Source organism: Erinaceus europaeus, chromosome 15 (genome assembly GCF_950295315.1).
Source record: "Erinaceus europaeus chromosome 15, mEriEur2.1, whole genome shotgun sequence".
Lineage (NCBI taxonomy): Eukaryota > Metazoa > Chordata > Mammalia > Eulipotyphla > Erinaceidae > Erinaceus > Erinaceus europaeus.
In genome coordinates this window covers 21383964-21405271 of record NC_080176.1, presented here as the reverse complement: position 1 = coordinate 21405271, position 21308 = coordinate 21383964, and the positions used below count along the sequence as shown (strand labels likewise).

Sequence of the window (21308 nt, the reverse complement as noted above, 5' to 3'; positions counted from 1 at the left end):
CGCCGGGAGACTAAGCACCGCCGCCCGCCTGCCCAGGCCCAGTGACTCGCCACGTGCACGTTTAAAAATTAAAACTCTTTATTTAAACATTTCGATAGCATCTTATCAGTTTGGCGGCAGCAAAAGTAAGCACTACCAAAGACAAGTATCTTGAAAAGCATTTACAAAAATACATTGCACAAAGTCCTATCTTGCATCTTCAAAAATAAATTAATATTCAAAATAGTTCCACCCCACTCCCAAATTTGGTTTTGCATAGGAAATTTTGTCACCTACAGTTACCCCATAACACATGAACTATCTGTACACAATCGATCCCACACAACCGCATAGATGAGTCTGACTGAGGAGGGAGATCCTTTGTCACTTGTGCATCCGAGGACTGTTGTGCAATATACATAAACTCTCCAGAAAACCTGCCAGCACCATCACCACTTCGTTTTCTGAAAATACAACATTTATAATACACACACACACAACAACAACAAATTAAAGCCTGTCTGAACCCAATAAAACAGAATGATCATCAAGGTACAACACCTGTGACACTTCTGAGTGCCTGAAGGTGTCTCCTTTACACAGACTGCAAAATAGTTCCGATATTAAAAGGAGCCTCCTGGAAGCTGCAGTGGCACGGCTGCCCCCAGCCAGGACAAAGTGCTACCTAAGGGGAGGGAGAGTCTAGAGTGTAGCCTCCACACCCAACGTCACCATTACCGTGGAAGCCTCTCGAAGACCTGGACACATTAGTGTCTGCTGCCCTCGAACCCCCAGACTAGCCCTGACAAGCTCGCAAAGACTGCACTTGTTGGTTCCTACTCACACTGAGAAGTGAGAACTGCAGAGAAATGGACGGGACATGCCGGCAGGCGAGGACCCGAGAACTCTGTTCGCGTGTCTGTTTCGATCCAGACCCGACACTCTCAAATCAGACCCACTCTGACCTAGGACAGCTGAGACCCCACTTCCTGCACTGAGTTAGGGCAGAGAGTCCTACCTTGCAAAGTATCAGAAGTGGGAGCAAACTAAGCAGAAAGACACAACAGTCACCACACCTGGAGACTAAAAAATGACTACAGGTGCCACTAAATGAAAAGAACCCTTCTTGAAGGAAAGGAGGTTAACTAAAATTGGATGACACTTTTTCCCTGAATGAAATGTCTTGGGTACCAGGTAACTCAGGTGTTGTAGACTGTACTTTAAAAGGACCAGTGGAAGACTAGCCAGCAAAGCTTCAGCAACACTTCAGACCTTTGACCTTCATTTGCTTTGTCCCTGATGTGGAGAAAATACAAAGAAAGAGCTTTACCTTTAAAAACAATCCCCAGAAACAAAGTAGTGACATTGCAAACCATACATTCAAATGTGTTTCCAGAGGGCGCCAGCACCAGGGCTGGTGACAGGCAGAGCATGCAGTGTCTCCTGGGATGCCCAAGCAGGCCAGGGCCTCTCCGCTAGCAGTCAGTGACAGTGACTCGGGGTGACGTTATCCTGTTACTCCACATGCCCTCACGCACCGAGAGCTCCAGTGTCTCACGCTGTCCATATATACAAAATGTACAACCCAGCGCGGCAGCCTCACTGCGCCGGCTCCCCGTGAACGCGGAAGCGGTACAGACACGTGTACTCAGGATGGCCCCAGTTTGAAGTGATCCGGAGTTCCACTACTTGGAAAGCTTTGTCAGGTCTCTTCTGAAATCAAAGAGGAAAAAGCCCACTTACTGACTTGGCAGGTGACACGGCAGGGAGCATACAGGGTTAGCAAGTATGAAGTCTCGAGCTCGAACCCCAGCATTGCATATGGCAGTTAGTGAATAGATCGTTTTGTTCTTTTTTATTCCCACTGGGGTTCTCTCTGGGGCTCGCTGCCTGCACTGTGAATCCACTGCTCCCGGAGGCCAGTTTTTCCTTTTATTTTTCTTAGCTAGGACAGACGGAATGAGGGGGAGGGAAGAAAGAGGGAGAGACAGAAAACTGAAGACCTGTTTCACTGCACATGAAGCGTCAGTTCCCCCTGCAGGTGGGGAGTGGACTCAGGTTCCTGCACATGGTAACGTGTGCACTTTACTGCATGTGCTGCCACCTGGCCCCCAAGCAATTTTTTACTGTTTTTTCCCTGTGAATACCCGTAAACCCAATCACCTGCCCTGCTCGGCTCCTTAGGACTGTCACTAAGTCATGACAGGGGGCCCCAGTGCTTTAGCCCAGGGCCTGAGGCAGGACAGCTGGGTCTGCAGTGCTTGGCCACTCTGGCAGGCTGGCACCCGGCCTTGCAGATGTGGGTGGGCGTAGCCACTGGCCTTACCTGCGCAGGGAACATCTGCAGGGACTCTCCTGCTTCTTGGTAGGTGAACTGCCCCAGAAGCTGCCCTTCTTCTTGATATTCACTGTCTAGGCCCTGAAACCAAAGCCACATGGTCATGGAAGAAGGGCCACCGGCTCGGGCTGTGCAGGACACAGCAGCGAGAGGCCTCCCGGAGCCCGCTGCGTGTGGGCACCGTGAAGGGTGCTGTGCGCCTGGGGCACAGGGGAGATGACGTCCGAGCACGTGGCTGGGGGTCAACACTGCAGCTGCCGCGCCTGTGGCTCCAAGCGGACACTAGGGGGATGAGAAGTGGGCAGCAAAAGCAGGAACCACAGAGGCCCCACACAGAAGGGAGGGGGCTATAGGCAGTTGTCTAACAGAACAGGCTTCAGCTAGGAAGGAGCGGGCTTGGGATGCGGGCGGCCATGATGGTGCCTGGCAGTCTGAAAGTGTGTGCCACATCCCTGCGGGCACTCAGTAGTCAGCAGCTGCGTGTCCCATACATCGCCCACAGACAGAAAGGAGCAGCTGCGGGGGTGGGGGGGGAGGTAGGCATCTCCCTGAATGTCCGTCATGAAATGGGCTGGGAGGTGGTGCATCTGGTTGAGCTCACAGATTACAATGCGCAACAACCTGGGTTTGAGCCCCCCGTCCCCACCTGCAGGGGGAAACTTCTGAGCGATGAAGCAGGGCTGCAGGTATTTCTTTTCTTTTCTTTAATTTTTAAATATATTTATTTATTCTCCCTTTTGTTGCCTTGTTTATCATTGTTGTTGTTATTATTGTCGTTGTTGGATAGGGCAGAGAGAAATGGAGAGAGAGAGGACGGGAAGACAGAGACGGGGAGAGAAAGACAGACACCTGCAGACGTGCTTCACCACTTGTAAAGTGACTCCCCTGCAGGTGGGGAGCCGGGGGCTCAAACCCGGATCCTTACACCTGTCCTTGCGCTTTGCAACACGTGCGCTTAGCCCACTGCGCTACCACCCAACTCCCCTGCAGGTCTTTCTTTCTTCCCTTCTCTAATGCCCCTTCCCTCTCAACTTATCTGTCTGTATTCAAAATAAGTATTACAGAAGGTTTAAAAAGAGACTTAAAAACAATAACACAAAATCATGGGTGGGTATGGGGAGAACAGCATGGCTGTGCAAATACACTTTTGTATAGTATAGGCCCCAAAGTCCCAGGTTCACTCCTCTGCAAACAGCCACGGGAAAAGTGACAGATGAGCAGGTGTGACTGGGCACAAAGTGAGAGCTGCACATGGGGCCGGCAACACAGTCGCGTTTTGTTTTTGTTTTCCAGAGCAATGCTCAGCTCTGGTTTATGGTGGTGCAGGGGACTGAACCTAGGACTTTGGAGCCTCAGGCATGAAAGTCCTTTGCACAACCATTATGCTATCTATCCCTTGCTCTTTTTTTTTTCTTTTTAAATTTTTTTTTAATTTGCTTTTTCTCCCCTTTTGTTGCCCTTGTTATTTTATTGTAGTCATTACTGCTATTGTTGTGACTGATGTTGTCATTGGTTAAGTGCACTTAACCCGCTGCACTACCGCCCACCCCTCTCCCCCTTGCTCTTTAGCAGAGCATCCACTTGCTCCCATGAGACAGCCCAGCCCCACACGAGAGCAGAATGCACGGGGGCTCTTGAACAGTGGAAGGCCACCATGCTCTCTCTCCTTTCTCTGCCCCAGTCTCTGAAATTAAAATGGGGAAAGAAAAACCAGAGCTCCAGATGTGGAATCACATCTACAGAAGGCCCCCGGGGGGGGGGGGAGGACACAAAAAAAGGAGGGACGCAAGTCCCTAGGGAACAAAACTAGCGTCGACAAACAGGAAACAGGCTTGTGAAACACACAGAAACGTGGAGCAAGAGACAGAGAGAGGGCTGCCACGGAGGGAGCCCCGAGAAAGAAGGGCTCTGGTGAGAGGTCCCGGGCACTGGCCCCGGCCACACACAGACGGAGGAGTCTGCCTCGGCTGGCACCATGAAAGCGTGCTGGCCCGGGCACACGTGTGGCCAGCAGTGGGCTTCTGAGACAGCAGCCTCCCACATGGAGGCCGGGCACTCACACCGAAATGGCAGCACGGGAACTGGGGAGGGAGAGTGGGCCGCCCCTGCATGGCATCTTATACAGATGCCCGGACACGCAGAGTCCACTGCCATGCAGAATGGCCACCACAGACTTGTTTCCTTTCAGATAAACACATCTGTGGAGCATTGTCGCAACTGGAATCTTTAGACAGGGCAAGGAAGTGGCAGAGCAGTGCCACGCCGGGCCCAGCGATGGCTCCGGGACTGGGCAGTGCCACGCGGCAGCCAAAGCTCCCCATCCAGCCTGGGTCTCTGGGTCCCACAGGCCTGCCCACCCCCAGGACACTGGCCCTGGCCTAGGCCTAGCTCACACTCACGTAGACCGTGAAGTCCTTGGGCGCGCTGGTGATGTTGCCCGTGGGCGACAGTGTCTTGGGGATATGCTCCAGGGTGAAGGCGGTGGGGCGGACGGCCATGGATAGACGCACCACGAGGTAGCCCTGGGAGCCTCTGAAGGCCCAGCAATTCCCTGGATATATGTCAGGCTGGGGTGCAGGGGAAACACACGACAGAACAGAGCAACAGGTAACAGTCACTTAAACAGCAGCAATGGGGAGAGCAGAACATGGTGAGAACAGATGCTGGCATGGTGGGAGTCAGGAGCAAGGTCAGGCCAGCCAGGGAGGCACCTGCAGGTGGCCTGGCCCACTAACCCCCCCCCCCCACACACACACACCTGGATGACCACGCGTGGCGACTGGGAGAAGTACCACAGCGGGATCCCGAACAGGCTGATGAGTGCGGTCTTGGTCTCGTAGGTCTCAGAACAGCGTGTGCTCAAGATGCTGCCCCCTGAACACAGACTACACTCAGCACAAGCTCAGTTGGCTCCCCAACTGGAAATGGAGCAGATAGGATACTGGTGCCCCAAACAGGCCACAGTGTGCAGGCAACATCAGAGCAAAGAGAAGCAGCAAACCCTGGAAGGCCCGTGGCTCAAGCAGGCAGCAGGTCACAGGCCCAGCACACCTGTCACTGCCGCCTGTCCTTCCCTAAAAGACTGGGCAGGTGTGGGCGGACTGTCTAGGCAATGAGGTAATTTCTGAGACACTGAAGCATCTCTTAGAATAGCTCGAGAAGAGACCTCTACTGCCAAAGTCTTTACTCCTTTACAGACCTAACCTGTCCTGGCCTAACCAAACCTAGCCTAACCTAACCTAGCCTAACCCAACCCAACCTAACCAAACCTGCCCAAGCCTAACCTAACCAAACCAACATTTCCTAATCTAGCCTAACCAAACCTAGCCTAGCCCAGTTTAAGCAAACCTTTAGCTAAGCTAAAGGAGAGGGCCCAGGAGTGACAGGAGCCTTGCTGTGAGAGACGCCGGCACCACAGGGGAGCAGCAGATGGTACCAGGGGAGCTCCAAGCTCCCAGTATGGTGGAGCAGTGCTGCGGTGCCTGTTCTCGCTTTCCCTCTCAGAAACTGGATGAGGGAGGCAATCAGCAGTGACGGGCAGGAGTGACGCCCTGGATTAGTGCTCTGGCTCAGCCGACAGGCAAACACTCTACAGAGCACACGGCTCCTGCAGAAGCCGTTGGCCTATGGCTGAGGGCACGGAGCCCTGTGGCTGCTGGAAGACTGCCAGGGTGGGTCTGCTGCCACTAGTGGTCACAGGAACAGTGTCCACTCACTGAGTGACCTTAAGCACAGCCACCAGCTGATGACAGACACCCCGAATGGATGCAAAACCTAGCACAGCAGTGACACAGCTTCCATTTCATCCCTCAGACTTTTCTGGATTCTGACTGTGGCCTGCTGCTCCAGTCCCCACCCTCTGACAGCAAGTGAGTGCTCTGCTAGCCTCTCCACTCACCCCCAGACTCCAGAGCAAAGTCAACCATGCCGGTCTTATCCTGCGAGTATAGCTTCAGAGCGTTGTCTACGATGACTCGTGCTTGCTGAGCAGGACCGGAGTGGGGCCAGACCCCAGGAGAGAGAGAAGACGCAGTGTTACTGACGGGAAGGAGGGAGGAGCATGCTTCAGGGGCTCTACCCTGGAGCCATTCCTAACTGGGCGCCCATGAGGCGTGATGGGGGCCCCCTGCCATTTCAGGGGTGTGTGGCCCCAGGTGGGTGGGGTCCCTGGGCTAGAGAGGCTCCCGGTGTCCAGGCCTCCCAGAAGGCAGCTTAGTGGCCCCAAGAGCAGCTGGAGCCCTGCGCCCCAGTACACAAAACACAGCATGGTCATGTGACAGCCGTCCCGTGGTCTCGCTGGCATGAGCTTACCGCTTCTGTGATCCCAGAAACGCCCGCCTCGCTCATGGCAGATGCCACGGTTTCAGAAGTCAGGGTCTGTTTTGTCACAGAGATGTGGTGGGTGACATTGCTCAGAATCTGCATCTCTATGTCCCGCAGCAACGCCTGCAGGTCATCCTTGCTCACAAACTGAGACGACAGCTTCCGCAGCAGCCACTGCAGAGAGCCATCCTGCCAGTCCTCGGAAAACACCAGCCTGATGGTTTCCCGGACTCGAGCGTCCACCTGGTGAGACATGGGTGGGAGTGGTGTGATGTCACTGCTCCCGTGACAAGGGCTCCAGCCCTTTTGGGTGCCACACAACTGCTCTCCCTCCAGGAAGCCCCAGACTCCAAGGAACGCTGGAGCACACTCAGGAGACGAAGCATCAGGAGACAGCAACGGAGCCAGGATCAGCCAATGCCCACAGGACATAGCAGAGGCTGGGCCGCGCCCTCAGCACCACTGCATGGGCCTGGGGTGGGAGCCGGGACACGTCATCCTCAGTGCTGTCACTCTGGGGTGGGGTGCTCCATGCTCACACGTGCAGGAGAGGCTCTGCAATGCTCCCAGTACACAGGGAGCTCTTCCCCCAGGGGTGCTCCCTGGCCTGGGACTCCACTGCTTACAGCTCCCCTGCCGCAGCTGGGGCTCCACAGCTCCTAGTACCCCCTGGATATGAGGCTGCTTCGTGCCCCCAGGAAAGAAAAGGCTGCTTGTCTGGCCCCAAGCCCCCAAGACTCCCCTGTAGCCCTCCAGCAACCCAGCAGACCTGCCACTCTCTTGCCAGTGACCTGGGGTGACCCGCTGACCCCACACTCTTGTCACTGTGCACACCTGTGGCCTGAAGCAGGACACACAGACGGTAGTCAGGGTGGCAGGCCGCATCGCAGGAAGGGGCAGGTCCAGGAGAGCAGAACCTCTCCGTCTTGTTTACTCTAAGGGACCAAGCAGAGCACCTCTCCGGCTGAGCTCTAGCATGTATGGTGCTGGGGATCGAACCCAGGGGCTCACCCTTCCTGTGCTGTACCCCCTCAGACAGCTGCTCCTGGCAGCTGCTTTGTTGTTTTCCCAAGCCCTGCTCGGCTCTGGCTGAGGGTGGTGCTGGGGACGGAGCCTGGCACTGTGCTGTCTCCCCACCTGCCTGTTTTAAATGCTACTTGGCGTTTTTCTTGGACTGGGGTCAGGTATTTGCATAATGCCGCTGCACCCACTGGATTCATTCATTTAAAAATTCCTTTTAGTTTCAGACAGAGACCAGTCCAGTGCTCATGGTGCCTCTACACAGCGCAGTGAGCATGAGCTCCGCCAGCCCCTCCCCGATCAGACCAGGGATCTGTCCTGGGGAAACAGGAGCCGAGCTGTGCGTTTCTCTTCCAACTTCAGTTTTCAGAGCTAAAACTCAACAGCACATGTAAGGCACAGGTTTCTGATGCCAAAGGGAACCTGAGGCCGAGACCTACTCTCTCCTGCAGTGTGTCTCCCTGCTCGCAGCCGGTCTTCACGTTCTGCCATTCCGACAGCTGGGCTTTCAGGTGGCCCAGCTCCAGCTCCAGGTGCTGCACCACCAACAGCAGGTGCTGGTCCTCAACTGTGCCCCTGGGGGAGGGGGAGGGGGGAAGAGGAAGGGGCGGGGAAGAAGGGGAGGGTAGTTAGGCATCATCAGGCTCTGAGGAGGGTACACACTCCGACAGGCAGGAAAACAGGCCATGTTCGCAGAGAGACTGGGATTGTAAAGATAATCATGCTCATTGTTTTGAATTAAAATTTTCACTGTACTAATACAAATTTAATGGCAGCTTCAACTCAAAACCCCAGACTTCTTCCTGGCAGTCGTTGCTGAGGCAGGAAGCCATCCTCAATGTCATCTTTCTGTGGAAGCTGAGAGATCTCTCCATACTATTAGATACTTGCATTTCCACAAAATTATAATATAAAAACATGCTATTAATAGAACATAATATATAAAAAGTTGAATTGAAAATACATCCAAATGAAAAACTGTGTGCGTGAATGGCTGTGCTGGGCCACATGACGAGTGTGGCGTCATGTGGAAAAGGTCACACATCTGTGCTTCGTGCAGCAGCACGGTGGGGAGAGCCAACACTCCATGTGAGACTCGGGACCGAGCCCAGTTCACTGACGGAGACTGTACACCCCTCAGAAGGAACTGAGGCCCACTGCCACCTTGTCGTGATGGGGACCCACACAGACACACAGGAAGGTGGTGGCTCAATCTGGAGAGCAGAGAAGGGTACAGGAAGGGGCACAGGCATGGACAAAACCACATATTTGAAAAAGAGCAATGCTGGGAACCACGGAGAGCGATGCTGTCCTCTGGGCACACACACAAAGGCAGGTGTGTGTGTGTGGGGGGAGCCAGCCCTCCAACACTGCTGACAGCCAGAGACATCTCATGGGAGAGATGGCTGCAGGCATGCAGGGTCAGCCCTGAAGGATACCATCACCGGGGACCACCCTCTCAGAAGGCAGGGTCCAGCCCAGTGGGAAAGCTACAGGGTAAAGGAGGCAGGGCCCCAAGTGCCAGCAGATGCAGCCAACACTCAACACCCAGCAGAGGTGCCTCCAGGCCATAGCAGGGGACAGTGGCCACCAGGGGCTCATGGAGAGGGCACAGCAACAAGCCCCTCAGCCTCCCTCTGTCCTGAGGGTCCAGGTCTCCCGGGAAGGTAGAGAGCCAGTTTCTGACCCCAGCAGTGAGTGGGGCAGCCCCACAGACAGAAGGGAAACAGGAGACGGGGAAATCATCCTACCTCGATGCTCTCTGCCTGGTCTGTTCTAACTCCTTCTGGACGGCCTGAAAGCAAGAGGAACAGTCAATGGTGGGCGAGAAGCACACACACGTGCTGACCCTTCATGACTCTGTTTTCCACGCACAGAACTGTCTGTCTGTGCAGCCTGCAGCCAGTGACCAGGCAGGAAGCAAAAGGGCCACCTGCCGGGCAGCGGCTCCCAGCTGTGGGCAGAGGAGGAGTTCGCACTGGGGGTGTGCAGCAATTACTGTGCTCTCGGAGGCCACCGCCTCACCCACACGCCAAGCAGCTCCATGCAGGACAGGTGTAAAGTCCTCAATGGCAAGGGAGGGCCCTGCCACGGCCCAGAAACACAGTTGCACTCTTCAGTGAGCTGACCAGCCAGTCAGGTCCTTGTGCCCACCGTGTTTTGTATTTAGTTCTGCAGACACACACACTCTCTCTCTCTCACGACCAGCCATGTGTCAAGTTCCCACGGCACTCGGAACCTGGGTCAAAGCTCAGGCCAGCGCAAACACCTTGCCTCTCTCCCCTGCCGTCAGTCACCACAGGGAATAAGGTTTCCATTTCCACAAACTAAGTCCTCCGCCTGCCTCTGGGGTAACTGTATGATACTATGACACTGAAGGCACAGGGCCCCGGGAGCTGGGTAGAGTCAACCTTCAGACCACAGGGCCACCTGGGCTTCTGGGCCCACTGTCCACGTGGGCCCAGGTCTCCTGTGAAGGTGCCAGGACCAGTGAGATAGACTCGCTCAGGATGCATCAGAGCTGGGAAGGGGGCCCACCAGGCAGCACTCTGAAGGCTTCCTCTCCAGGAAGGAAGTCAGCAGGTTCTCCAGTGAGGGCATTTTAAAGGCTAAGAAACTAAAAGTAACAGTTGAAGTTCACACACTGTTGTTGTTGTTGTTGTTTTTGCCTTTAGGGTTATCACTGAGGTTTGATGCCTGCACTATGAATCCACTGCTCCTGGAGGCCATCTTTTTCTCATTGTCGTTAGACAGGACAGAGAGAAATCGAGAGAGGAAGGGAGACAGAGAGAGAGAAAGACATCTGCAGACCTGCTTCACCGTTTGTGAAGCCACCCCCCGCAGGTAGAGAGCTGGGGGCTCAAACCGAGATCCTTGAGTGGGTCCTGGTGCTTTGCACTATGTGCACCTTTAACCCACTGTGCTACCGCCTGGCCCCCAGCTCACTGTCTTTGATTAAAGAAACAACTTTGCTGGGTGTATAGTCAACAACTAAGATACCTCAGACTGTTCTGTCAGCTTCCAAAGAGCATCTTCCAAGTTTGAGATGCGGACTCCATGTTCTTGGTGGAAAGTCATAAAGTCCACCTAGAAAAGGAAGACGAACAGAGGGTAGAGAGAGTTTAGCCACATAGACAGAAAGTCAGAAGCCAGGTGGATATCCCAGAGCCTGTCTGGCCCCGCCCTGGCCCTGCAGAGGAGGAGCCACCCCAGAGGCCTCTCTGCAGCTCCCGCAGAGACCCAAGGGCTGGTGTCTGTGGTCAGGGCTGGCCAAGGTGCACATGGAGGCCGCAGTGCTCAAGGGGGCCCGGCCCTCCAAAGCCAGGGTGATTCAGAACGGTCCAGCTGCCTCAGCTCAGATGCCTCCCTGGGGCACTCTCCTACAGGGAGGGGCATCTGAGACCTGCAGCCTCAGGACTTGGGGGCCTCTGGTTGACAGCTGCTTTTGAGGGGCTGCTCAGCCCTTCCTGCACCACACCTGCCCTGCCCAGCTCAGCTCAGTCCAGCCCAGCCCAGCCCCACAGCAGTCCAGCAACCGAGCTGCTCACTGGACTATCTGGAGGGTGAGGGAGAGGTCAGCTCTGGGGCCACGGCCTTGGAGCAGGCAGAAGCCCTCCCACTGTGAAGGTTGGCGCCCCCACGAGAACCCCACCCCATGCTGACACCATCACGAGTGATGCTAAGGTGGCCCACATAGGGCTGGCGCTGCCCACTGAGTGTCTCACCCCAGACTCGGGTGGGGAGGGGGCATGCTCACAGCCACAAGGCCCCCACCTCAGGCAGACACCTGATGCAGCAAGGGCGAGAATCGAGGGAGACGCATACTGCTAGGACGGGCAATGCTTGTTTTAGACTTCAGCCCAAATGTCCACGTCACATCACCCTCTTCTTTTTTTTTTTTAATTTATTTTTTATTTAAGAAAGGATAAATTAACAAGTCCATAGGGTAGGAGGGGTACAACTCCACACAATTCCCACCACCCAATCTCCATATCCCACACCCTCCCGATAGCTTTCCCATTCTCTATCCCTCTGGGAGCATGGACCCAGGGTCGTTGTGGGTCACCCTCTTCTTGAGAACACCACGGAAATGGGACGTTTCCAGACAGGCTGACAGCTGCTGAGGGCCAGAAGTCACTCCCAACCAATGACCCTTTGCCCCAAAGGGCTCAAGACCACAGGCCTGTGCCTCACTCTCTCCATCTCTCTCTCCCTCCTACTCTCCCAACCTCTCCCCACCCCATGTGTGTTTAATTTGAATGAGAGAGAAAGATACAGAGAGAGGGACCAAATCCCTGCTCAGCTCTGGCTGATAGCAGTGCTGGGGACGGAACCTGGGACCTTGGAGCCTCAGGCAGGAGAGTCCCCTGCAGAGTCCCTGTGCTGTCTCCCCAGTCCTGACCCTTTCAATGGACACCTACAAGGAGAGGATGACCGCCTGGAGAAGAGCCTGAGGCCACTGTGCAGACAGGCACAGCTGCGGGACAGGCTGGCTCCTCCTGTGTGACCCTGGGAGACCATCAGAAGCCTGTGGCGTCACCTGGGGGTCCAGCCCGTGGCTGACGGTGCCCCTGACATGCGGGCCCAGGGAAAGGCCATCCTTCTGCTCCACCTGCAGCTTCTGCAGCTCCCGCAGCTGTGCTGCCAGCTCCTGCAGCTGCTGCCCGTGACTGTGGCACTGGCTGCCCAGAGACGTGACCTGTCGCTCCAGATCGCTCACCCGCTGCCAGCCAGATACCCCAGCGCCGTCCTGGAACAGGGAGGGCGGTGGCAGTGAGACCTGGGACAGAGGTGCTGACTGCAGCCCGAGAATGGCCAGGCTGCGGAGGCACACACCACACAGAGCGTCTGGGCTCCACGCTGCCCACCTCTGGAGAAGAGTCAGGCATGAACACCTTCCCAGGGTCCTCGCTGCTCCACACTTGCTGTCCACCTGTCCAGTCCAGCACTGGCATGAAGGGGAGGATGCCGCTGTGGCCCCACAGGGACAGGCCTACACCTGGAGGGGAAGACACTACCCTGTCCATGCTGCCCACACCCCCACACCTGGACACGGCGCTGAGCACCATGGGGGGGGTGGGTGGGCACAGCAGCCCAGGCCCCGGCCATGTACCTATTAATAGCAGCAGCGGGAAGAGCAGGATCAGGACCCTGCAGAGGTTACGAAGGCACCTGAAAGTAGGGAGAAGCTGTCATGGGGGAAGCAAAAGGCAGCGTCTCCGCTCTGCTCTGTCCCAGAGGCAAACTCCCTCTCCGTCACCACAGAGCGGCTGTCCCCTGTGTATGTCCACTATGCCTCAGCCACGCTGTGACAGTGGGCCCGCAAATGGGGTCTTCCGGCCCCACGTGAGCTGATGTGCCAGCTGACCCAGAACGTGAGAGATGCAGGGTGGGGGCTGGGGCGCCAACATCAGGGACCTGGGTCAGTGGAAGCCTGGCGTCTGGGGAGTGGCACCAGGCCCCATCACCCACTTGCCATGGCCACCTCTACCTTGCTCTCTCACAGAAGCAGGTTGAAATTCAGAACGTTAAAGTATGTGTAAGATACAGGGTGGCATCTAAATGCAGCACAAGACCACAGATGTGAGCTGAACTGTTATAAAGCTAAACACATATTTCCTCATCAGCACAAACTCAGTTCCTAAAAACACCAACATGACATACACATCATTTTCTTACCTTGTAAGAAGAAACACATTCAGCCAAGAAATCAAAGTGACAAACTGGTACCATCCAATTCCTAGCCACCAGAAGATCCCAGAGGCTGCCTTCCCTATAAGATAAGACACCAGGTGTTTTACGCGTTGTTCTCATAAATACTCGACACCCAGCGCCTCCGTTTCTGTCACAGCCACACGGAGCACAGGACACTGGCCGGCGGATGCTGAATCTGTCCCTGGCTGAGGGTGACAATGCTACCCCTTTCACAGGTGCAGAACAGACACTGCAGAGCAGGTGTGACATGGACTCCTGCACGTGGGTGCATGGGAGACAGCTTGGCCTTCTGGACCGCACACCAAGCCCAGGCGCAGAGAGTGGCACATGTGTTAGGGTTAGGGTTAGAGAGTGGTATCAGCAGAGCAGGGGCACAGGAAGGAGGGGCTCTGACAGCAGACAGGGCCCCGTGGTGGACGGCTGCGTGGTTAGGCACACACATGCAGGTGCTGACATGCAGGTGTGGTGCCGCTCAGCACCAATAACCACCTGGAGCCACCAGGGCCAGCCAGAGCACCGCCAGCACCGTCCTGGACACGGACCAGCCTGTGGCTCCTGTTCTCTGCAGCGTCTGCAGCAAGAGGTGACCTGTGGCGGATGACACACGTGGGAGGGCGCACTCAGACACATGTGTTCCTGCTGGCACATGCTGGGGTCCTCAACATCACCCATTCCCTTCCCAAGACAAAAACAAAGACACCGCGTTCAAACCAGACACTGAAAGCAGCTCAGAAAACCACGCTGAGTGCTGGGCCCCTCAAGCCATGGCGGGCAGCTCACCCTTTGGGCAGGAGGCGGACTCACAGCAGAGGAAACACTGTGCTCATTTCAACACACGTCACAGAAGACAGAAATGGTTTCCCTTACTTAAAGAGCAAGTGCTGAGAGGTGTGTACTGAGACTGTGAGTCCCTCCAACATGACCGACATGCAAAGGAATGAGTTTTGCAAAGTCAAAAGGAAATGTCCTACTGTGGGCTGATTAGTAGTCGAGACAATTGTCTACATGTCGGGTCTTCAGTGAGACTAAGGCGCCCTGAAAGGCGGCCCTGTGCAAGACAGCTGTGGGGAAGAGCTGGGCAGTGGTCTGGGCAAGGCCTGGCCAAGTGGGCCTGGGGCACCAGGAGGCAGCTGGGGACAGCAGTTGGGGGCAGCAGTGAGCTCCCCTACAAAAGCTCGGGAAGTAGGCCAGGTGGTGGTGCACACAGTTAAGGGCTCACCTTACAGTGTGCAAGGACCCAGGTTCAAGCCCTGGGACCCCACCTGCAGGGGGGAAAGCTTCACAAGTGGCAATAGGGCTGTAGGCATCTCTGTCTCTTTCCCTCTCTCTCTTTTTTTTTTTCCTCCAGGGTTATTGCTGGGCTCGGCGCCTGCACCATGAATCCACTGCTCCTGGAGGCCATTTTTCCCCTTTGTTGCCCTTGTTGTGGTTATTATTATTACCATTGTTGATGTTGTTCATTGTTGGATAGGACAGAGAGAAATGGAGAGAGGAAGGGAAGACAGAGAGGGGGAGAGAAAGATAAACACCTGCAGACCTGCTTCACCACCTGTGAAGCAACTCCCCTGCAGGTAGGGAGCCAGGGGCTCGAACTGGGATCCTTATGCCGGTCCTTGCGCTCTGCGCCACGTGTGCTTAACCCACTGTGCCACCGCCCGACCCCCCCTCTCTCCCTCTCTTATCTTCCACTCCCCTCTCAATATTTCTTTGCCTCTATCCAATAATAAATAAATAAATAACATTAAAATCTAAAAACAGAAGCTCAGGACCTGGGGGGCGGCAGCTCTCCTGCAATTCAGGGGGCTGGATCCCAGGGTGCAGCCGGTAGCCCGCCCTGAGCCTCTTTCACACGCCCACGGTGCACTCAGCACAGACATGCCTATCAGTGAGCACCTGAACCCCCAGGACGGACTCAGCAAGGGGCATCTGGAAGGAGCCCACCCACAGCCCGCAGCGAGAGACCACCTGTGCGGGAGAGGGCACAGCCTAGAGCCCCCATTGTGTGGCTCGGCCAGGACAGCAGCCTGTGGACAGCCCAGCGTGTCTCCCGCCGCGTCTCCCCCTTGCAGTCATCGCCTGTGGGGTGGGGACAAGCAGTTAGTCCACACATCTTGCCAATCAACTGTGTAGCGATGGCCGTTTGAGGGGATCGGCAAACCATCATGCACAGAGAAAAGGAAGAAAGAAGAAAGGAATCAAGGCGCCTGCAGTCTGAGCGCCTGAGGCTCCCTGTGGGGCTGTGCTCCAGAGAACCTCAGAGGGAGCCTCAGGGGACGCCTCAGGGGATGCTGGGGTGACAGTGCAACAGCCCTGCGCAGGGAAGCATACTTACACAGAGACTGCCCATTCCCACTGAGGTGGCTCTGCTCCCCGACAGACTCTGCCACATTCATTCTCCCACAGTGACCGGATCCAGCTGCAACACATGCGAGAGAGGCTCAGGAGACGCCCCCGGGGTGCCCCCCATGTCTCTGACCCCGGCAGCCGGTGCAGACAGAGCCTATAGGCCGAGGGCCCCGCGGGGCTACCCACAGCCTCCCTAGAGCAGCAGCGTCTGAGAAGTCAACTGAACAGCTTTGCTGTAAAGAGGCTGCCAGCTTTCTCTATCAAGTGCTCAGGAATGTCAGACACTGGTCAACACACAGAACACGCCAGGAGGCTCTCACGTCCCCTTCTAGAAAGCTCCCGAGAAAGCAGACCAAGAGTCGGCACGGACAGAAAGCAGAGAGAGTGCACACCGTGAGAGGTGCCTGCTGCAGCTGGGGGGGTCTGACAAGGTGGGGAAGGAGAACATTCACGTAAATACCTTTTGATTCATGGCTTTTTGACTTAAACCACTCTGATTCATACGTTTTCAATTTGTCATTGTCTGAATCGTAAGTGAGCTTCATCAAAACCACTCGAAAGAGCTGAGCTAAGAGTGACGGGAGAACTGATGAGGCATACTTGGTCAGCCACAGCATCCTGTCCACGCAGAAAGACACGCCGCCTATCGAGAGACGGGACGGTTACTCCCCGGGAGAGCCCTCAGGCCTGGCAGCAGGCCCACCGGCACCTGCAGGCAGCCCCCAGAGAAGGCACCGTGGGGGCCAAGGGGCAGTGGTGGCGCTGTGTTCCTGTGCTTGCAGGCTGCGGAGGGGCCTCCCTGGAGAGCTGAGTCCCCCATGGGGATCCACTGCCGCCTCCTCGCTGAGCCCACCTCCTGGCGCTGCTCACACAGACACCCCGATGCTGACTGAATGGCACTCCAGATGCAAGCCCGGCTGCATTTTCTGGACCAGCCTAGAGAAGGCCTGATGGGCACTACAGGCATCAGGGATGGGACAGGCAGGGGGAAGGACACGGGAGGGAGGGACTCAGGCCCCACCAGTCTAGTGAACCTCAGGGAGGCTGCCTGCCAGTGAGTTGAGGCAGAGTCTGTAGAGGAATAAAACTAGGACTTTGCTTTTCTCTTGCAGACTGCCAGGTATTAAACCAGGGCCTGGCTCTGGGCATAGGTGCCAACTCTGAACTACTCCCACCACAGCCTTTGCTCCTCTGTGGCATGTCCAGTGCAGAGGCTGGAAGACCAACAGCCATTCTTAGCCTGTCACAGTGGCCGGACAGCCAAAGAGCTGGCACAGGAAGAGGACGCGAGAGGACTGTTGTGGGGGCAGTGGTCTGGGAGGGCCTATTTCAGCTAAAACTGAAAAAGCTAAAAAGCCTTTTGAAATGTCCAGCGGTGACAGCTGCCCCAATACCAGCTCTCCACCTGGGCCTATAGTCCCAGGGCCTGGGGCCACGCCAGTCCACTGAACGTGGGCAGCACACGCCACCTCAAGCTGGTTCACTGAGCAAGAAAGAGCCTCCTCTTGGCCACCGGGTCAAGTGCTGGATTCTCAAAGGCACGGCCTTCTCCTTTGTCATCGCCAGTGCTTTACAGTCACTTTTTCAGAGACAGAGACAGAGGGAGAGATGCCAAAGCACCAAAGTTTCAGCGTGGTGAGGGCTGGGCTCACACTCAGGCACATGATAGTACAGCAGGCACACTGCCAGTCGAGCCTCCATCTTAGCTGACTGACACCTTTCCTTGAGGATAGCACTGCCTTTGCAGAAGAGAGAATACACAAGAAAGCTTTCTCTTTGTCTCTTTCTTTTAAAAGATTTTACTGTTAAGGGGTAAAGGGGGGAGGAAAGCATCAGAGCTCTACTCTGCCAACGTCACTGAATCAAACCCTCATGGGACACCTACCCTATCCAGGCGCCACATCTCAGCAATCCCTTGTTTTCTGAAGGGCAGTTTCAGGCTCTGAGCCTTTTCAAGTCTTCCTGACCTAAGCCAGGAAAACAAAACTTTGCCAAGAGTGCATTTAACTTGAACTTCAAAAGGGTCAGAACTTGAAGTCACAGGGTCAAGTGGGACACGCCTCACTTGGGTGGTGGCCAGGCCTGGTGGCTCCTGAGCAGAGCAGAGACAGCCTTGTGCACAGAAAACTGAGTGGCCAGATGGCCATAAAGCTACCAGGCAGCAGTGAGGATGAAATGAGTCTTGAAACGTGAAGGGGAAAAGGTTACAAAAGCATCCACAAAAACCAGCACTCGATGCTGCTATGAACAAACTCCTAACTGGCTGGGTTTCCAATCCTGGTCGGGCAGGAGAGAGAAGGGGAGACGGCAGTAGCGCCTCACCTCAGGGAGGCCCCCCCCCCCCCCGCCCGGTGCTGTCCATAATGCTCCCACGTGCAACTGAGCAAGGTGTGGGTCTGGGCCCCCAAGGCAGCATTCAAACAGAGACAAGAAACAAGGAGGCCTGAGGCTCCAAAGCCCCAGCTTCAATCCCCTGCACCACCATAAGCCAGAGCGGAGCAGTGCTCTGGTAAAAACAGAAAAGCAAGCATTGTATTCTGGCTCACAATACTCAAAGGCGCCCTGCAGAGCAGCCAGTGGCCCGAAGCCGAGTCCCTGCACGAGGTAGCATGTGTGCTCCATGAGGAGCACCAGCGACTGGCGCCCATCTTAGTTTCTTTCCTTTTTTTTTTTTTTTTTAATATTTACTTATTTATTCACTTTTGTTGCCCTTGTTTTATTGTTGTAGTTATTATTGTTATTGATGTCATCGTTGTTGGATAGGACAAAGAGAAATGGAGAGAGGAGGGGAAGACAGAGAAGGGGAGAGAAAGACAGACACCTGCAGACCTGCTTCACCGCCTGTGAAGCGACTGCCCTGCAGGTAGCCAGGGGTTTGAACCAGGATCCTTAGGCCGGTCCTTGTGCCATGTGCGCTTAACCTGCTGTGCTACCACCTGACTCCCCCCCATCTTCGTTTCTTAATGTGTCTGTTTTTAATGTGTCCTGTCTACCTCTAATCAGTAAACAGCAGCTCTGCCCTCTTGCCCCCACCTCCTTCTCTCCCTCTCACTAAGTAAACAGAGACTGGGAATGTAAGGTGGCTGAGACCCTGGGTTTGATCTCTGCACAAGGATCGGCAACCACACGTCTGTACACACACGTGTGCATGTGAGTCCCGTGTGGGAGGAAGACATGTCTCCTGTGTTCCTCAGAGCCAATCTTCAATTGATCAATTCCAACAGGGGAGGGGATGAATTCCCAGAGGGAGGCCATCCCCCCCGTCCCCATGCTGGAGGAAGTGGGCTGGCTATGGGGCTATCACAGGAAGCACCTTTCGTGGAGTGAGGCACCCATAGGTGTCAAGTTCTGGGCACCTCAGCTCTCAGGTGAAGACCCACATGGGTGCTCAGCCACAGCACACAGCACTCAGCACAGCCCAGGCCAGGTGCGTGTGCTCTCAGGCTTCTGCATCGAGCTGCTGCCCTCCCCCTCCGGAGCTAGTGCATGTCCCCTTCTACCCGAGTGTGCCTGCAGAACAGCCCAAAGCGCCAAAGTACAGAATATCAGACACTTTTGGGTACGTAGGCATTAACCACATACAACTGAAGGGATAAGAAGAGACAGAAGAGGAGATAAGCTACTTCTATCTATTTCTTAGACTTTTTTTTCTCTCCAGGGTTATTGCTGGAGCTTGGTGCCTGCACCACAAATCCACTGCTCCTGGAAGCCATTTTTTTACCCTTTTGTTGCCCTTGTTGGTTTATTGTTGTTGTGGTTATTATTATTGTTGTTATTATTGCTGTTGTTGTATAGGACAGAGAGAAATGGAGAGAAGGGAAGACAGAGAGGGGGAGAGAAAGAAAGATAGACACTGCAGACCTGCTTCACCGCTTGTGAAGTGACTCCTCTTCAGGTGGGGAGCTACAGGCTCGTACCAGGATCCTTACGCAGTCCTTGTGCTTTGCACCACCTGCACTTAACCTGCTGTGCTACCACCTGACTCCCAATTTCTTAGACTTTAAGGACCATTGTGAGCTCATACCTGCTAGAAGGCAGATTTGTTTGTTAAGATTTCATTTTACTTTTATGCTGTATCTTTTTTTTTTTTTTTTTTTAAGATTTTATTTATGAGAAAGACAGGAGGAAAGAGAAAGAACCAGACATCACTCTGGTACATGTGCTGCCAGGGATTGAAGTCGGGACCTCATACTTGAGAGTCCAAAGCTTTATCACTGTACTACCTTCCAGACCACTATGCTGTATCTTTTTAATGCAAGAGATACAGAGAGAGGGAACCCAGAGCCCTGCTCAGCTCTGGCTGAGCAGGGGATTGAACCTGGAATCTCAGAGATTCTGGCAGGAAGCCAGGCCCCTTAGGAGCCCCCCCACACACACACACAGTTTGAGGTGCATGAGGAGAGCCCCCCCCCCCAGAGGCTGACTTACGTTTCTGACCCCTGTCCCTGGAGTAGACCCTGGAGATGGGCCCGAGAGCCAGGGAGCGAGCTGTAAGTGTGTCTCTGCGCTCAGACAGCAGGCTGCAGTCCCTACAGGTATAGCCGTTGCTCTGGGCTGTGGTTGCCCCTGCCGCCAGGTCACCATTTCCATGAGAGGCAGCTTTATTCCCACCTGAAGATTTCAAGAAGCAGATGATACCTGTTTATCACAACCTACAGGTCCCTAGCCAGAAGTTCTAGCTGAGAAAGCTGGGGAAGAGAAAGGGATAATTACCTTTAAGGTCTCCATCATCATCAAGACCTGAAAGACATACGTTCACTATTGAGCTCAAATGATCAAAACAGAGCAAAACCCACACAAAGAAATAAAGGTTAGTGGCTCATCAGTCAGCAAGGTAGCACTAGTCAAGACTTGTTTTCTGAAATGCCTAGAACAGGTGGACCTTTCTCCAGATGCACAGATGTTACCTTGTGAGTCAAGGTTAACACACACCCCACCCCACCCACACCCCTCCCCCATAGCAGGAGGATGAGAGGGAGCAGCAGTCACTTCCTCCGTTGCCTGGCTACCACTCCCACAAGCCGAGCAAAACAGAACAAGCAAGAATCCCAAGGCTTCCAAATTAGCCCAAATAATTCTGGGAACTAATTTGTATCTTCCAATCCTCTCACACAGGGCAATCAAAACATGAAGTGAGCTCGGGAAGCAGCTCGGTGTCCTTGTCAAAAGCAGAGTCTACTACAGGGGCTATTTACATACTTATAAATTATTCATGAGTCATATAAAATTATCAACTTAAACTTAGCATGTGGGGGCCAGGTGGTTAAGCACACACGTTTTCAGGCACAAGGACCCAGGTTTGAGGCCCCTGCTCTCCATCTGCAGGAGGGAAGCTTCACAAACAGTGCAGCAGGTCTGCAGGTATCTCTGTCTCTCTCCCTCTCTATCTCCCCTTCCCCCTCAACTGTTCTGTCGTATCAAAAAAAGGAAGAAACGGTTGCTTGGAGCAGTGGAGTTATGCGCAGACACTGAGTGCTAGAGGATAATCCTGGTAGCAATAAAAAGGGTCCAGGTGCCTTGGCCGGGCTGGGCCAAATAATTTACTGCCTGTGGGCTGGACATACCCATTCCTGGCCAAACAGGAAGC

General features: G+C 54.7%; 1 protein-coding gene across 5 annotated transcripts in view; it reads right to left on the bottom strand.

The window, feature by feature from the left end:
- Positions 1-60: 60 nt before the first annotated feature.
- The window catches only part of SUN1 (Sad1 and UNC84 domain containing 1), a 39058-nt gene continuing 17810 nt past the window's right edge, over positions 61-21308 (bottom strand). Inside the window, exons 5-23 of one of the 5 annotated variants that reach the window (XM_060173167.1) lie at positions 20435-20461; positions 20150-20332; positions 16182-16364; positions 15708-15791; positions 15341-15451; positions 13865-13963; positions 13340-13433; positions 12774-12832; positions 12529-12659; positions 12201-12410; positions 10661-10747; positions 9412-9455; positions 8101-8236; positions 6629-6883; positions 6216-6300; positions 5076-5191; positions 4717-4884; positions 2306-2398; positions 61-1692 (exon numbers count right to left, since the gene is read on the bottom strand). In XM_060173167.1, the coding sequence (XP_060029150.1) occupies positions 1579-1692; positions 2306-2398; positions 4717-4884; positions 5076-5191; positions 6216-6300; positions 6629-6883; positions 8101-8236; positions 9412-9455; positions 10661-10747; positions 12201-12410; positions 12529-12659; positions 12774-12832; positions 13340-13433; positions 13865-13963; positions 15341-15451; positions 15708-15791; positions 16182-16364; positions 20150-20332; positions 20435-20461 (2279 nt within the window). In that variant the 3' untranslated portion in view covers positions 61-1578. The remainder of the gene's footprint in view (positions 1693-2305; positions 2399-4716; positions 4885-5075; positions 5192-6215; positions 6301-6628; positions 6884-8100; positions 8237-9411; positions 9456-10660; positions 10748-12200; positions 12411-12528; positions 12660-12773; positions 12833-13339; positions 13434-13864; positions 13964-15340; positions 15452-15707; positions 15792-16181; positions 16365-20149; positions 20333-20434; positions 20462-21308) is intronic. The other 4 variants (XM_060173168.1, XM_060173169.1, XM_060173170.1 and 1 more) reach the window with 4 other exon arrangements.